Below are 17,392 nucleotides of genomic sequence, written 5' to 3'. Positions count from 1 at the left end.
TATTTTTGAGACCTTTACCCCGTGGGCCTCATGGACTCAAAGTAAGACATGCAAATCAGTTCATGGTGTAAGGCTCCTTTCCATACAAAATGAGGCTAAAAACTGGCTTGAGTACAGCAGTGAAGTCCCAGGGAGGAAAAAAATCTGTAGGGTATGGATCACATTAAAATAGGTAAAAGAGATAAAAAACAGTAAAGCAAGAAAGTGACAGGTAGAAGCCTCCCAGAGCATTTGTTTTGGAAGCTGTACAGGGTATTAAAGTACATAGAAGGACCTGCCAGATGAGGAGAGGCTGAGAACACTGGGTTCAGCCTGGAGAAGAGAAGGCTTCAGAGAGACCTTATCACCATGTTCCAGTCCTTAAAGGGTGGCTCCCAAGAAGATGGAGACTCCCTGTTTACAAGGAGTCACATGGAGAAGACAGGGGGTCATGGGCACAAGTTGCTCCTGGGGAGATTCCCATTGGACACAAGAGGGAAATGTTTCCCCATCAGGACAGTCCAACATTGGAACAGTCTCCCAAGGGAAGTGGTGGATTCCCCCACATTGGGCAGTTTGAAGTCTCAGCTTGACAGGGTGCTGAGCCACCTCAGATCAACTGGAGTCGTGCCTGGAAAGGTTGGACCAGATGGTCCTTGAGGTCCCTTCCAACCTGGCATTCTGGGATATTTTTCAGAGGTCCCACACACTCTGTTTCTGTTCTGGCTGGATGTAAAACCAACTACAGGGGGAGCTTCTTCTCAGGCTCACAGGCTGGGGCTATGTAGTCCTCACTGGGAGGAGTTTTACAGAAGGTAAGTTTTCCTTCACTAAACCTACTCACACCAGGATCCAAGTGCTGCTCAATAATAAACCAGCACTTCTAGTTCTCTTCTAGTCTATTAGCAAGCTATTTTTAAAAAATTTTATTTGAATGACTGAATACAGGGTCATGGATTAAGATTCTCTTGTATGAATGTCCAAACAGTTCTGTTCATTTTGCAGTAAAATCTGAAATGTCTCTTGGAAAATGAAAGTGAGGAAAGATTTTTATTGCATTAAGTAAGAAATTACATGGAAATATTTACTTCCCAACCTCTTGCAATAAAAGATAGAAGACAAGAGTAGCTGTTTATGATTTGATTCATCATTTTACTGTGAAAAAAACCTCAAACCCTGTCTGATCCCTTCCTCTTAGAACGTGGTCTGCAAGGTGAATTAGGTAATGAATAGAGGGGCTTTGTAGGGCTTGTAACTGTCTCTCAAACCTAGTAACTACAGAGTGAAAAACTGAATTTAATCTTACATTTGAAAAATATACTTTGGCATATAAAAACATGTAAGAGGCATCCAGAAGGAGAAATGTCATGCTAGAAACAACTGCAAAGGATGGTACCTATTGGTGGTGTTCTCAGATGAGGCTGTAAAGGGTGTTTGTGCCCATTTGGGGGATGTAGCTTTCCTGTGGTTTTTAGCCCTTTTATTTATTCTCTCATATTGCAAATTCATTTAGTTCAAGAAAAATATCTGATAAGTTACATAAAATCAAGGACAAATTAAGTTCCACATGATTCATCCCTATGTACTGTGTCCATTTACTATGTGAAGAGGCAGCAATCATCTCAGATAAAGTAGTGCTGTTGTGTTGGGTGGGTTTTTTTTTTGCCTAAAATGCCCTTTTATGTGAGTGTCTAGAGAATTTTATGGTACTTTATTACTGCTCCTTCCAACCAAGATAAACATTCAAGAGACTAGTGGGACAGGATGAGGCACAGCCTTCCCAAAGGGAAGCAGGGGGTTACTTACCTGCACTCAGGTATTATTAAAACAAGGCTGGTCCTACAGACTTTTAGCTTTTGGTGTAGGGCACCTCTAGAACAAAGTTGTGGAGCCTCTTCTAGGGAGTCGTGGGGCCTTTTCTTGCTCTCTGAGATAAGGTCTGTTGCAAGGAGGAACATGATGAGGTCGCTATAAGAATGAAATCTTCAGCTCCTTTTTTTTGCAGGTGCCTTCTAGGGGAAGAAATCCAAGAAAAACCTTGAAAGGACTGGGTATTTCTCTTTAAAAAATTGAGTTTTGCATGTTGTAATCAAGGTCAGCAAATGGCACTTATGGTTAAAGTGACAAAGTGTTGATGTTTTCAGCAGTCCTTCACATTCATATGGCTTAACCAAAAAAATGTTGACAGATACTCCCCAAATCCCAGTGTGCTATTACAAAAAATACCTAGTTAAGTACGAAGTTGTAAGTCAAATATTTCAAACACAAGATCTGAAAATACAACTGAAAGGTGACGTGGAAGTCGATGTCCAAGAGTTTTCTGCAAGCTTCATGGCTGCAGATGTTGCAAGTGGTTTGTCATGTTGTCCTGCTGGGTGGCAGAGGTCTCAGGATATCCGAGGGAGGATTTCATCCCATAGAAAAGCCACAAGTATTGTACCTGAAAAGAGAAAATCCAGGAAGGACCTTTATTTAAATGCATTTGAGAAGGACATGGTACTGGTAATAAACATTATGTTCAGGTGTTTGAGTGTCTAACATGCAGGTGAGTGGAATTCTCTGCTGAAAGGGCCAGGGGCAGGCAGTACTTTCTGCAAACACAACCCTTTTCACAAAGACCATGCAAGTGATCCTTCTGAGTTGATAATCCTCTTGTTCTTTGGATGTTTAATATTTTAATTCTGATCAGTCCAAACCAAGCCAAAGGCAGAGCAGCCTGACCAGGTGAATCCAGCTTGTGCACTTCCCTGTTGCTGTGTGGGGCCTTCTGTGGAGCTGGGTTTGGCAGTGGCTGAACCAGCAGCTAAACTCCACTCCTCAGCTGACAGGGTAAGGCTGAGTTTGCCAACAGTGTGTTTGGGAACTGCACTGGGCAGCAGGTATAGGATCATGGGGTTTTGTTTTTTTTTTGGAAAATCATTCTAGCTTAGGGTTTGTTCTGCAGCTGGAAAGTGGTGAAGTCAGAGATTCTAGGTTCTTCTCAAGAAAGGCACTTAAATGCAGTATGTTAAGACCAGTTTTGTATTTTGTTTTTATCCTGGGAAAAAAAAAAAAAGTGTATTCTGTTTCAGAAATGAAGGGGATTCTGGTCTGTCAGTGTCCCTCACCCATAGATTGTATTTTATGGAACTTCCTAGATCATAGAAATGTTTGTTGAGGGGATTCTCTCTAGTCCACCCTCTCACTGGGTGCAGAGCTATTGCCCCTGAGTGTTCCAAAACCCTCCACAGATGGAAACTGTAGCACTTCTCCAGATAACTTGTTTCAGTATTGCTGGACCCTTCTCCTGAAAGTTTTCCTGGAGTATAAATCTGACCTTCCCATGCCAGGACCTGTCCCCTTGCTGCTGTTACATTGTCTGCCAATGAAAACAGTTCATCTGTCATCCTTGTAACTACTCTTCAAGTAACTGCTGACTGCCTGGAAAAACAACCTTTCCACCTCATCTTTGTCAGCCTGAACAAGTCCAGTTCCCTCAACCTCCCCTCACAGATCAGGTCCTCCAGGCCCTTCACCATTTTGGTAGCCCTCCACTGACTGGACCCTTTATTTTCTCTATGTTCCTCTTGATCTGGGGGACTCCCAGCTGGACATGTTCCTGAGGGCACCTCACAAGCACTGAGTAGAGGGAGACAATGTCCTCAGTTCTGCTGGCCCCAGTTCTTCAAATTATGTGGTTTGTCTCGTTGGCAGAGAGAACAAGCTGCTGTGGACAAACTCACATTCAGGTCACTGCTGAACATGCTGAGGAGTAGCAACTCCAAGACTGCCACCCGGGTACTCTACACGTTACTGGTCATCAAACAGATCTCAACCCATTGATTATTAATTTTTCAGGTCAGTGGTTTGGCCAATTTTTATTCCATAGAATCATGAAGGTTGGAAGGGACCTCAAAGATCATCAAGGTCCAGCCCCCCTGCCATGAGCAGGGAACCCACCACTAGACCAGGTGGCACAAAACCTGGTCCAACCTGGCCTTAAAAACCTCCAGGGATGGGGCATCAACAACCTCCCTGGGCAACCCATCCCAGTTCCTCACCACCCTGAGAGTGAAGAATTTCTTCCTCATATCTGACCTAAATCTCCCCTCTCTAACAGTCTGTTTGTGCAACCCCTACTTCTTTGACTCTGAACCAAGAGATGGTGTCAAAAGCCTTACTGAAGTGAAGGTGTCCTACCTCCACTGCCCCCTCCCTCATTAGCCAGTCATTTCCTCATGGAAAACCATCAAGCTGGGCAAGCATGGGTTGCCCTCACTAAATCTGACTGCTCCTGATTACCTCTGCAGCTTTTACATGGTTGGGAATGGATTCCAAGATGAGATATTCCACCATCTTCAGAGTGACTGATGTAACACCTACTAGCTTATAGTTCCCTGGCTTCTCTTCCTGAAACACAGGCAGAGTATTAGCACATTTCCAATTATCAGGAAGCTCTTCCAGCTGCTGTAGCTTCCCATAAATTATAGACAATAACCTGCCAACTCTACCTGCATTTTAAGGTGAATCCCAGTAGACCCAACACTTTTACGTTCAACCACCTCCTCTGTGGTGCCTTCCATGTGGCTCCTTCACTATTTATTGCCTCCTTTCCAAAACTTTACTGCTTTACACAGAGGATTAAAAGCAAACTTTGCTTGGGAACACTGAGAGAGGGGAAAAAAACCCCAAACCCTGTGTACTTCAGCCTTTTCCATGTCACCCACCACTGGTTTGTCCCCTCCCCACCCCCCATCCACCAACAGACCTGGACTTTCTCTAGACTTTTTTTGTGGTTAGTATTAACCCTCTGTGTCCCTAGTCTTAGCTTCAGCTGAGCTTTGACATTCCTGATTTTATTCCTAAGCACATGGACAAAGCTTTTATACTCCTCCTTTGCTGCCTGTCCCTGTTGCTACTTCTGACATGCTCTCCTTTGTTCATAGGGAAGCTTCTTGTCTAGCCAGCAGGGAAAGGCTCTCTGTCTAAAATTCCCAGCCTAACTACACAACAGATTATTCCTGCACAGTGGAATGTCACTAAGCTCTCAGTGAGCTTTTTTTGAAAAACTGCCTCTCCATGGGATACTTGTCCCATTTGTGGCAGCTTCCAGGGGAATTACTACTGACCTAGCAAGCCCTAAATCATCAGCATTTTGTGCTTCTGAAGTCCAAGGTCCGAAGAGCTCTGCTGTTTACCTTCCCAGTCTTCCTCTGGACTCTGCCCTCTTGTGAGGATTACAACCCAAGGGGCCTTGTTCACCATCAGTTCTTCCCTATTGGTGAGCAGGTCAAGTACAGGATTACCACTCACTGGCCTTTTAGTATTTGAAGTAGCCTTGATTAGTGACAGTTTTCTAGGAACTTCTTGGATTGCATTCACTCGCTGCAGAAGAGTTTTGCTCTGTCAGATGGTGGCTGCGTAGTTGAAAACCCCTAAAGAGGACCAGGGCCTGGGAGCAGAGGATTTCTGCTAGTTGTTGAAACCCTGCTTTGCTACCAAGCCCCTGAGATGCTGGCACATGGACTTGCAGTTCTTGTTTCTTTGCTAAGCTCCATGCTTAAGTGTACTGAACTTGATGGAAACCTCTGAATACCCTCTCCTCTGAGCAGAAAGATTAAAGTTTCAGCTGTGGTCTTCTCCCTTGCTTGCATTTACATCTACTGCTAAGCAACTTTTTTGGCACTTACTGTCTATTCTGACTGCAAAGAAAACCCCATGTTTTCTTCTAAGGAACAGTGTTAGTCTTTCTGGTAAAGCTGATCTGAAGAAGTGGGCACTGATTCTGTTTCTACAGTGTTAGAACCCTCACAGGGTGCTAAGCTGGCACCTGTCCAGGAAAGAGCACCCCACTTTTATTGCCCTCATGTCCAGTGTCTTGTCACCAACTCTCCTGTTCATAGCTGCCATCTCCCTGGTACTAAAAGAGAAGCATTAGCTGGGTCCTCATCACTACTAATGGTTATAATCATGCCTGGACAACTAAGATGAATTCCTTTGGCAGTAAAACAGAAACTGTCTTTGTTCCACTGTTAGGGATTCTGTGTTCACAGCACAGAATTTAGGCCTGCCTAAGCCAAGTCATAAACACTTGCTGACATCTGTATTTGCTACAGGAACTGGCTGTTTTAATGCTACTGGAGAATCACCTTCACTGAAATGTCAGTGAAGCCTTTTTGAAAAATGAGTTTTTAACTACAGTTCCAAGATGATATTAATGAAAAACCATAAACCACCAGTAGATTGGTTTATCCTAAAAGAAAACTTCCACTTCCTGCTCCTTTTGTGAGAAGTAATCAATCTTCCTCTTGTTTTAAGTGTCCTGTCTAAGAAAACTCTTTTAAAGTTCATGGTTAAGAGCTGACTTCTGGCTGGATCAGGGTACTTGTTACATACTGAATGGGCTCAGCCTCCTTGTCCTCATGGGTGTTTGCAGTGCCCATAAATGAGATCATATTGCACTTGGCACAGGCCATGTGAAGTTTCATGGTGTGCTAGTCCATGATTCTGTAGCTGGTCATTATTACAGCAAATCACCAAAAAAAACCCCAACAAAACCCCTATCAGTTTAGTGGTTTTAGACTCCTAAAGGTACCCCCAAAATAAGACCCAAGTAATTTAACCATTTTAAGATGCTGCTGCTGGGAAAGTGAGACATCAAATTAGCAAATGACTCTGACAGTTTCTAGGAAGTCTGGAACAGTATTTCTGCTGACACATGGATTCTGAAAGTAATTTATACAACTAAATTTAAAATATCCCTTCCCTTATAATCTGCTTTTATGATTCTGCTTAGAGGTTCTTTTCAGATGAATTTTATCATCATCATAACAGGTCACTTGCTTAGATGCCTCATCACTTGGTCCAACGTTGGAAGAAAAAAATGCAATTCTTATTATTTTCAAAAAGTGTTGGAAAAAATTTCCTTTCAGGTTAGATTTGTAGGTCTCCACTCCTGTATTCATGCATTTGGTTTTCAAATCAAACTATCTCCTAAACTGCTGCTTATGAATTTTCACAGAAATGCAACATTACTCCCTAACCCCATTGAAAATTGCTCAAGTCCTGGTTCCAGTTGCTGATTTTCTTACTCCAGCTGAAACCACCTGAAGGCAGAGCAGTTCTGCAGGATGCATCTTGCTAAATAAGCAGAAGAGAGTGTTTCAGAATGCCTCCTGTTTCTTTCCATCACTTGTCAAAACACTAAGTCCCAAGTCCTTCCAACCTGGAAAATCTCAAAATGGTTATAAGGTTTAGATCAGTTCATTTACCAGAAAGCTAAACTTCAATGCTGAGAAATATCAATGATATTTCATCAACTCATCAGCCTGGTGAGCTGATGGTGCTCAACAGCTTTCATTAACTGCTCACTGGAACAGTGCATGGTGACTCTGTTGTTCAGCCATCCTGTTGGGACAGCAAATTTAACAAAATTGTGTTAATTTTAGTTAGACTAAAAAACCTGATTCCATTTTTGACTGACTGACAGTCAATGCAGGTAGAACGTGCACAGATGTGACCTCAAACAAGAAAACAAAGTCATTTGTTATAACTGGAGCCCTGTGAGATGTTTTCTGTTTCGTGTGCTGTTGTTGTACCTTCTAATAGGATTAACAGTGAGGAAAGAATCTTGGGATTAGCAGCCTGTTCTCTATGTACCCTCTAAGCAGAAAGCTCAACATTTGTAGGGACTGCCTGTAAATCAACAGCTCCAAGTGTCACGTGGAGCATTTTCATCTGCACACAACTAGGAGTTAAAATCAACAGCTTCCAAATTAAAACTGTAATTGAAGTTAGAAAAAAATCAATTTACTAATATTCCTTATTCTTGAACTAAAACCAGGGAGTTTCCAAGAGTCATTGGGGGGGGGAAACATACAATGGGAATTGCAAAGTTTGCACACTGTAGAGATAAAAAAGACTTGAAATTATAATAGTAATAATTAAGAAAGCATGTTTGAAGCACTTGTTCTAATACCCGTGGTTTGGTTTTTTTAATTAATCATCCCCAAGATCCTGCAGTTTTCCTGCCACAAAGCAAGACAGAAACTGCATGACCAGTATGTTTCTCTTTTGGAACTTAACCAGGTAGCCTCTTCTCCTTCAACATTCTACTAGAATCTCCAAGTGAGCCCTTTGTCAGTGAGAGAATTTGCCACATACCTCAAACAGGATGGATTTTCCTACCTAGGCCTGAAGTCCCCAACAACAGGCAGCTTGGAATGGATCATGCTCCAGAGTAAACAGCTGTTGGTTTATAACTTAACTAGTTAACCCTAACCTAAGCACTAACCTTTTTCCATTTAGAGTTGGGCTCTTGTGGTTTTTTGGTAGGTACCTTTTCTCTCTCAAAGTATCCTAAAAGTCCTTAGACTTTGAACATGACACCTAAATGAAACAATTATATAACCTAACATGGTTGCTTCTTAAATTAAACTGATCAAAACAGTAGATATTATTTTGTGACTGTAAATAAACAGGTGTTTAAAACTCAGTATTAGATGCTTGATTCACAAAGCAGTGGTACAGAGCATTAAACAGGTTTAATACACACAGCCTACATTTGCAAAACAAAGCCCTAATTTTAATGACTTGTACAGATAAGCTGCAATTTACTATTTTCTGGATTTTAAGCAGACTATCAAATAAAGACACTTTCTCAAATACATCAGGTATTAAGAGCTTACCTAAGGATGGTGCTATCCAGTACACCAGTGAGTAGCTAAAAAATTTGTCATAGAAACAATTAGCATGTAATGAAAAAGCCAATGCTGGGTTAAATATTGCTCCTGTGAGATTACCACCTGCAATAAAACACAAACAATGTGAAATCAAACCACCTTTCTTAATATTTATTTTAAATCAATATTGAAATGCATGTACAGGCTGCTACAAGAAATGTGCCCCCTGCAATAAAATGAATTAGCAACAACTTTTTTGGACAGATCAACTCTTCTGAAGTTATTTATCCAAGGATATGTTTAAGTGTTTTATAAAATGCTTTCAAATATTTGAAGTGTAGGGTATAAACTTGATCTCTTTCTAGCAAATACTCTTTGAAGAGATGGGTTTGGCTAATGGTGAATGTTTCTATTGATAAAACTGTAAGCTGTTTTACTAATAGTCTGTATCACACTTTTAGAAGGGGCAGAAATCACACAAATATTAGTAAACAAATCCTGAGTTTCCATTACATCTCCGTGTCACATGTAGCACAAGTGCAAGATCATGGAAAAAAAAACTGTTAAGTGCTGTTCTCGCTATGCTGACCTCTGTGACACTAATATCATATAAATTTATAGAAATTAAGATTATAATATGGTAATAATGGTGGGAAAAGCCTTCTCAATCATTCTATATGCTGTTAGAAGAAAATAAAAGCAAACACCACTCCACTGTCTTGAAAAAGGGAGCTTAAAGAAGCCAAGGATCTTTCCTTGCCTCTGACTTCAGATGTGAAGGAAGTTGCCTGAACATTCTCTCAGCAACTTGACCTGAACATAATACATTGTGAAGACTAAACTGAAATTAAACTGCAGATGAACCTGGAGGCAAGTGTCTTTCATTCTGACACGTGTTGTTCCTCTCATTGCAATCCTGCACAAAGAGCATTCCTCGTAACAAAATGATCTGTATTTCTGTACTGTGAGTTACTAAACACCCCTGTCTGCTTTATCTATTAAACTGTTCCCATAAAATATTATATAATTGTGTCTGTGTAGCTGCTGAAAGCTTATTCTGGATGTTCCCAAATAAGGAGCATGAGCTTTGACCTCATCCTTTGTACAAATGCCATGGTGCTGTAATTCCCATTTCTTACAAGCATAAGATCATTTACTCAAAGTTTCAGTAAGGCCTTTGCCATTTCCCTGGGCTTCTCTTCCTATAAACTCATTACTTCTTTCCCCATGATTACAGTGCAGAAAGGTTTTCATCTCTGTTGACCTACTCAATTTACTCTGATTTTATACTTTTTCTCCATGGCAACTCAGAATTACTGTGCAGTCTGTTTTTCTGCACACAGACACGTTAACAACTTCCACTGTTGCCAGGAAAGCCAACTACAATAATTTACTTTGCTTTGACCTATTTATGCATTCACTGCTTCTGCTTTTATATCCACAAACACACATTTAAGAGCTGAATTTCACTCTCATGTTGTTGTTTCTGAACATTATACATTAGACAGAGATGTAACTCCTGTATTTCTTCAATATTCATTACTATTAATATTGGATTATCAACCATAGGCCAGAACCACTGCTATAATCTTATTTTAAAATATTTATTAAGCAACTCAGTCTGTGTACCAGAAAAGAGAAGTTATTTTATGGCAAAAGAAGTGTAGCATCTTTGCTATTGTACACATAAAAAGGTGAGGTAACGTGTGCTCCACACAATGTATGAGAAAGAAATGTTAATTTTTGAAATGACTAAAGGCAAAGCTAAAATTAGGAAGAAATCTGGAATTGAAAAGATGTCATTTGCACCTTGATATGTTAGGCTCAGAAACATCTAACTGATTTCACACAATTCTCACTTCTTTTTCATATTGCCTGTAAATGAAAAAGCCCTCAAAGGTCTGTTTTTAATTCCCCTAATTAAATATTTTCCCAAAGGAAATAACTAAAAATATTCTTTACCAACACTTGTATGCTCTGCATCCTTAGCTTCTCAATCATTCCTTTACTCTGCAAAGACATAATATTCTCTTCTTCCTTCAGTTCAGTAGAAGAAACAGTGAATGCAGTATTTAAGCTTTTGTGTACAATTTCCACTATTATAAAAATTTGGTCTAAGTCTGTGTGTAAATCCAAATATTTTAAACTATGAAAAAGTAGAAGAAAAATTAAAAGGACAGCTTGTAATTTTGAAAATAATTATTTAATCTTATTGTATGCAGTAAGTTGCATGGCCTATCTAAGTACTTTTTATGGGGCAGGTCACAACTGTGACTTGTCAACATTTAACTTAGTCATACAAACACAATTTAATGTCTTTGAGCTCTGTATCAATACATTTAGAGGGGTATATTTTGCAAATTGAATGCACCTTTCTTAGTTCCTAGCTAGAACACTGTATCTGTCAAATTCATCTTTGAAAAAAAACCCAAACATTATTCATTAAATATTCTAAACTATTTGCTATTTTTGTAGGAAAAGGGAAGGGTGTTGCCTGTTTGCCTAAACTAGCATTGCTTTGCCTAAATTTGCACTGGTTGCCCAGCTCTGTGGTGCTGGGTGAGGAAGAAGGTCCCATTCCTCTTAAAGAAGCACCCAAGTTCCTTATAAACAGTTAATGAAGAGGTGCAGATTTGCTGAGAAGGATCCAGCCCAGCCAAGTTAAGCATCTGCTTGTCTTCAAAGCCTGTAGACAAGGACTTGGCCTCCTGGAGGCCACCAGTCATAACATTGGATTTGGAAGTCACTCTTCCTACAGGGTGTAGAAGCACCGTTTCACAAACTGGAGGTGGAACAGACATGGCAACACGAGACCCACAGGATGTACTGTGGGTTGTGTATCTGCACCAAGACACAGGTGGTGTGTCCTCCCACCTTCTCTGTTGCCTCAGCTGCCTGGCGTGCTGAGGGGGGGCTGTGCCGAGGGGCTGTGGGGAGGGGGGTCCTGATCAGCAACCCTCAAAATGGAGGGGGTTGGAGAATGGAGGATCTGCTGCAGAATGTTTGTGTGGAGGTGTGGGCAGAGGGAAAGAGGCAGCAAGAAAGGTGTGAGAAGCTCTAAGGCGTCCTACCTGTATCTGTCTAATCCTCCACTGAAAAAGACGTTACAGAGCAAGGCTGTGACTTCATCACAGAATCACAGGACTGTCTGGGTTGGGAGGGACATTCAGGATCATCTAGTCCCACCCTCTTGCATGGGCAGGGACATCTCCCACCAGCCCAGGCTGCTCCAAGCCCCATCCAACCTGCCCTTCAACACTGCCAGGGCTGGGGCAGCCACAGCCTCCCTGGGCAACCTGGGCCAGGGTCTCCCCACCCTCACAGGCAATAATTTCTCCCTAATACCTCATCTAAATCTCCCCACTGCCAGTTTAAAACCATTCCCCCTCATCCTATCACTACAAGCCCTTGCAAAAAGTCCCTCCCTATCTTTCCTGCAGCCCCTTCAGGTACTGGAAGGTGCTCTAAGGTCTCCCTGGAGGCTTCTCCAGGTTGAACAACCCCAACTCCTCCTGTGTGCAGGGCAGAGCTGCTCCAGCCCTTTCATCATCTTGGTGGTCTGCTCCGGATTTCCTCCAACAGCTCTTGTGCTGGGAATTCCAGAACTGGACACACTACTCCAGGTGGGGTCTCAGGAGAGCAGAGTAGAGGGGGAGAATCACCTTCCTTGACCTGCTGGCCACGCTGCTGGTGCTGCAGCCCAGGACACAGCTGGTTTCTGAACTGCAGGCACCCATTGCTGGCTGAGAAAACACTTCACAGCAGCAGCCTGCTCCCACGCTTGTTGTGTAACTGCTCAGTGATAGGTATCTCGGGTTTGACACCCTCCCCTACTTCAGGAGGCTTCAATCCACACCTCAGGAGTGCACAGTAAACACTGGCCTTATGGGGGAGCACAGCACTTCTCCCCTTTGCTTTCACACCTGAGTGTGCAGCAAAGAGTGCAAACCTTAGGAAGCCTGAAGCAACAGTGAACAAGAAAGAATTACATTTTCCACTAAGTAGGGAATAAAAATAGCTTCAGGATCTGCTCCCTGGAACATATATATATATACACATATATATATATATTTTTTTTTACGGACTTGATTCTAGATTAAAAGAAATGGCAAGTGAAACATCCCAGTAGCACAGGGTGTTGTGCAGACACCCCAGCACAAGATGTGTGTGTGAAAGAGGCCTGGGTGCAGCAGGTCTGATGTTTCCTAGAAGCACCCCCAGATGGATTGCACTGGGTAGTCATCACAAGTCCAAGTTTCTGGCAAGGAAGGGTCTTGGCACACAGCCTTATTCTGCTAGATGTGAGGCCAGCCTGGCCAGTGACAGTGGACACGAATTCTTTGCAGGAAGTAGCAAAGAGAAAGGCAATGTGACACAGATTATTTTATGTGACTATTTGTTAAGCAGGAAAGAAGTGTTAGGAATCAGGAATCCAGCTTTCTATGCTCGTAGAAGAGGGAGGGTAATCTTTGGCTACACTTTCACTGAGCACTTCAGAAATAGATTTCATGTGCTAGAATGCATTGACACCTTGCTTCTGCCTTCAAAAATTAATTTTAGAAACCAGTTCACATTGCTAATTTAAATCTCAAAGTTCTCTACAGGCTTCTTTTAATCTTTCAGATATTAGCTCATTTCAGCTAAACGTAATGAGGAAAGGTTTTTTCATTCATACATCTGAAAATTCAACTGCATTTTATTCCTCTATATGCTATTATATTTGACAGCATGATACAGTTAAACCTTTCGGACAAGACACCGATGACATCCCAGATATTTGGAAATATGAGTGATCTTGCTCTCTCATTCATGGATTTGATAATTTCCCAGGTCACTGTCTCTGCAGTGGGCCTGCAGCACAAGCAAGCAGTTCTGTAACCACCTCTCTCTCACCTCCCTGTACCCCAAACTACTGAATCTCCTTCCCAGTACAACCCACTGCCTGCAGGGGCAGTCCTCAAGTGACATAGCTCTGGCACTTCACTGGGGACAACAGGGAGCATCAACACTCAGCAGAAAGAAGGCCAGACTGACTCCCCTCACCTCTGCATTCCCACTGGTCCAGAGAAGCTGTGCAGGTGACAGTGTCCCAGCTCTGGGAAGCATGAGGTGACAATCAGGCAGGGGCAAGGACACAGCCACACAGGGCATTACAGAGACAGGAGACTCTTGTAAATAATACAAAAGGCACCTAACTTTTTTCTTTTTTCTTTTTTTTTTTTACATTTGGTTTCATGAGGTACAATTTTATTGGCATGGGTTCTACAAATAACCATCCCTGATTCTGATTTGAGGATTTAACATAGTTAATTAAACTGCACTGATATGAATTATGCATTATTTCAGTGCAGAGCTTCTGTTTTACTGGTCTGTACAATCAGCATTTTCTTCCCTGGTGCAGACAGTGGTGTTCTCTCCCAATGCCACTCAGAAACCAGAGCACACTGTATGAAATCTCTCACATAGAATCACTAAGGTTGGAAGGGACCTCAAAGATCATCCAGTTCCAACCCCCCTGCCATGAGCAGGGAACCCCACCACTAGATGAGGATGCACAAAACCTCACCCAACCTGGCCTTAAAAGCCTCCAGGGACGGGGCATCAACAACCTCCCTGGGCAACCCATCCCAGTTCCTCAGCACCTTGAGAGTGAAGAATTTCGTCCTAATATCTGACCTAAATCTCCCCTCTCTCAGTTTAAAACCATCCCCCCTCATCCTGTCTCTCCATGCCCTTGTCCCAAGCTGCTCCCCAGCTTTCCTGGAGCCCCTTCAGGCACTGGAAGGTGCTCTCAGGTCTCCCTGGAGCCTTCTCTTCTCCAGGCTGAACACCCCAACTCTCCCAGCCTGTCTTCAGAGCAGAGCTGCCCCAGCCCTCCCATCATCTTGGTGACTCTTCTCTGGACCCTTTCCAACAGGCCTGTATCTTTCTCGTGCTGCCATAGTCAGATTAGAAACGATCCTTCCCTATTTTAACAGTCTTCTGTGAAACTCTTAAACGCTCTCTGCTTGTGCATGAGACGTAATTTAAAATTCCTAACTGGCTTCATTCTTGGCCCCACACCTGCCTGGGATCTAACCTGGCAAGCTCTACATCAACTCCAAATGAACTCAGCCTATGGAGGACCAAAGAGTTTCCTTTGATGTCTTGTTTTTTGTTTTGTTTTGTTTTTCTAGTCCCAGAAAAGTAACCTGCATCTTTGAAGAAAGTACGATCAAAACAACCCCTTGTTGTAGGAACAGAGGAAAAGAGGCTAACCTGCATACACGAGCATGGTGATGAGAAGAGCAACCAAATGGACTCTGTATTTGGGGTTAACTCTCTCCATCCGCAGGGCGGTCAGCTGGAAGACGACGGAGAAGAGCAGCTCGATGCAGAACGCCTGCAGCTCCGTGGTCTGCATGGGGTGGCTGCAGCCTTGGGAGAGCGCCCCGAAATGCGGCTCCGCCACCTCCAGGCTCCAGACGAAGCGCATGAAGACCCTGGCAAGGGCTGCAGCCGCGAACTGGGCGCCGATCTGCAGCCCCCCCGTCCCGAGGGGCATCCCACCGCCCCACATGGGCTGCAAAGTCCCGCAGGGGTTGCAGGTGCTGCCGGGCAGGGTCAAGCCGTGCAGGACGGTGAAGCCGTAGGTGAGGGTGAGGGCGGTGTGAGGTTTGGGCTCCAGGTCGCCCAGCCGGCAGAGCTGGCTGGTGCAGGCGCAGACCTGGAAGGTGCCGAGCATCTCCAGCAGGAAGGCGCGGAGGCGGCGCGGGGAGCGCAGCCGGCGGCGGGCCAGGCTGCGGCACAGCCCCACGGCCAGCGTGATGCCGGCCGTCAGCAGCAGGGAGCTCCCCAGCCCGCCCGCTGCCATGGCCAGAGCTCCCCGGGGCCGAGGGCTCACCTGGATCCAGCCCCGCCACCTGGGCGGGGGAGAGGGGAGGAGGGGAGAGGGGAGGAGGGAGGGGAGACGTCCCCCCGCCCAGGCGGGAGCGCAGGGCAGGGGAGCGCAGGCTGGCAGGGCTGAGGGCAGGCTCTGCCCGCCTGGGGAGAGGTGAGCGGGGAGGTGTGTCCCGGCAGGCTGGGGAACAGGGCGGCTCTGCCTGCCCGCAGCCTCCCGGCCGTGCCGCCCGGGGCGGGGCAGGAGACCGGCCAGCCTGCCGGGGGGCGGGCAGGGCGGGCAGGGCAGGCAGGGCAGGGCGGGCAGGGCGGGCAGGGCGGGCAGCAGCCGGTGCCTCCTCCTCCTCCTGCTCAGCCCGGCGCGTCCCGGGGCGGCCGCGGGCGCAGGGCGGCGGGCGGGGCAGCGCGCATGCGCGGGGAGGGGTGTGGGGGGGGGGGCGGCGGTGTCTGTGAGGGCTGAGGGTGTTGGGGCTGGGGGGGGTGGGAGAGAGGGGAGAGGGGAGGTGAGAAGTGAGAGATGGGAGAGGAGAGGGGAGAGGGGAGGTGGGAGGGGAGAGAGGAAAGGGGAGAGGGGAGAGGAGAGGGGAGGGGAGGAGATGGGAGAGGGGAGGTGGGAGAGGAGAGAGGGAAGATGAGAGAGGGGACAGGAGGTGGGAGAGGAGAGAGGAGAGAGGAAAGGGGAGAGGAGAGGGGAGAGGAAAGGGGAGAGGGGAGATGAGAGAGGGGACAGGAGGTGGGAGAGGAGAGAGGAGAGAGGAAAGGGGAGAGGAGAGGGGAGAGGAAAGGGGAGAGGGGAGATGAGAGAGGGGACAGGAGGTGGGAGAGGGGAGAGGAAAGGGGAGAGGGGAGAGGAGAGGGGAGGGGAGGAGATGGGAGAGGGGAGGTGGGAGAGGAGAGAGGGAAGATGAGAGAGGGAACAGGAGGTGGGAGAGGAGAGAGGAAAGGGGAGAGGGGAGATGAGAGAGGGGACAGGAGGTGGGAGAGGAGAGAGGAAAGGGGAGAGGGGAGATGAGAGAGGGGACAGGAGGTGGGAGAGGAGAGAGGAAAGGGGAGGTGAGAAGTGAGAGATGGGAGACGGGAGAGGAGAGGAGAGAGATGGGAGAGGAGAGGAGATGAGAGGAGATGGGAGAGGAGGTGAGAGAAGATGGGAGAGGAAATGGGAGAGGAGAGAGGGGAGAAGTGAGAGGAAGGATGGAGGAGAGAGGAAGAGAGGGGAAGAGGAAGAGAGAAGGGAGAAAAAGGGGGAGAGGAGGAGAGGATATTGATGGGAGAGGAGATGGGAGGGGAGAGGAGAGAGTGGAAGGGGGAGAGGAGAGAGGGGAGAGGGAAAGGAGCAGTGAAGAGGGGAGAGGGATGGTGAGGTGGGGAGAGGGGCAGAGGAGAGGGAGAGGGGCGGTGAGGTGGGGAGGGGAGAGGAGAGAGATGTGGGTGGTCAGGAGGCGAAAGGAGAGGGAGATGGGTTTTGAGGAGGGGAAAGGGAGATGCATGGTGAGGAGGGGAGAGGGGAGGGAGATGGGTGGTGAGGCGAGGAGTAGGAGAGGGGTGGTGAGGAGGGGAGAGGGATAGGGGCAGCAAGGAGAGGGTGAGAGGTGCTATGGTGAGGAGAGGGAGAAGAAGAAGAGGGGTAAAAGGCCAGGGAGAGGGAGAGAACCTGCCAGCCTGATGGCCAGGAGACAAAGCTGAGGGGGTCCTGGCAGCTGGTGCTGCCCTCAGCCTGACCAAAGGCTTTTAGAGTGTTTTTTACCCCATGTTCCTGGGTACCTGGCTGCACAAGAGGCAGGTGTGTGGGTTAATTCTGCCTCTTCCACATGCTTGCTGGGAGGGCACTTGAGAGAGCGCCAGGAGGAGGAGGAGGCAGGTGTTGATTCTTGGGC

General features: G+C 45.8%; 1 protein-coding gene across 2 annotated transcripts; it reads right to left on the bottom strand.

Moving 5' to 3' along the window:
- Nucleotides 1–1,010: 1,010 nt before the first annotated feature.
- On the bottom strand, nucleotides 1,011–15,690 carry AQP11 (aquaporin 11). 2 transcript variants are annotated; one of them, XM_051608786.1, is made up of 3 exons: nucleotides 14,898–15,690; nucleotides 8,646–8,762; nucleotides 1,011–2,419 (listed from the first exon to the last, which is right to left on the bottom strand). In XM_051608786.1, the coding sequence occupies exons 1-3, from the start codon at nucleotides 15,490–15,492 to the stop codon at nucleotides 2,367–2,369; spliced, it is 765 nt and encodes a 254-aa protein (XP_051464746.1). In that variant the 5' UTR covers nucleotides 15,493–15,690; the 3' UTR covers nucleotides 1,011–2,366. The 2 variants fall into 2 exon arrangements, with proteins under 2 accessions (XP_051464746.1, XP_051464747.1); XM_051608787.1 differs by lacking the exon at nucleotides 8,646–8,762.
- Nucleotides 15,691–17,392: the final 1,702 nt, after the last annotated feature.

This window comes from Apus apus, chromosome 1 (genome assembly GCF_020740795.1).
Source record: "Apus apus isolate bApuApu2 chromosome 1, bApuApu2.pri.cur, whole genome shotgun sequence".
NCBI classification, from domain to species: Eukaryota; Metazoa; Chordata; class Aves; order Apodiformes; family Apodidae; genus Apus; species Apus apus.
This window is presented reverse-complemented; position numbering and strand designations above follow the sequence as displayed.

What these genes read in the sequence shown, in the direction of transcription:
- AQP11 (XM_051608786.1), bottom strand. Translation starts at nt 15,492, where the DNA reads ATGGCAGCGGGCGGGCTGGGGAGCTCCCTGCTGCTGACGGCCGGCATC. An exon ending in CACCATGCTCGTGTATGCAG is followed by an intron (nt 8,763 to 14,897) that starts GTTAGCCTCTTT and finishes GTTTTATTGCAG; the next exon opens with GTGGTAATCTCACAGGAGCA. An exon ending in CTGGATAGCACCATCCTTAG is followed by an intron (nt 2,420 to 8,645) that starts GTAAGCTCTTAA and finishes TTCTCTTTTCAG; the next exon opens with GTACAATACTTGTGGCTTTT.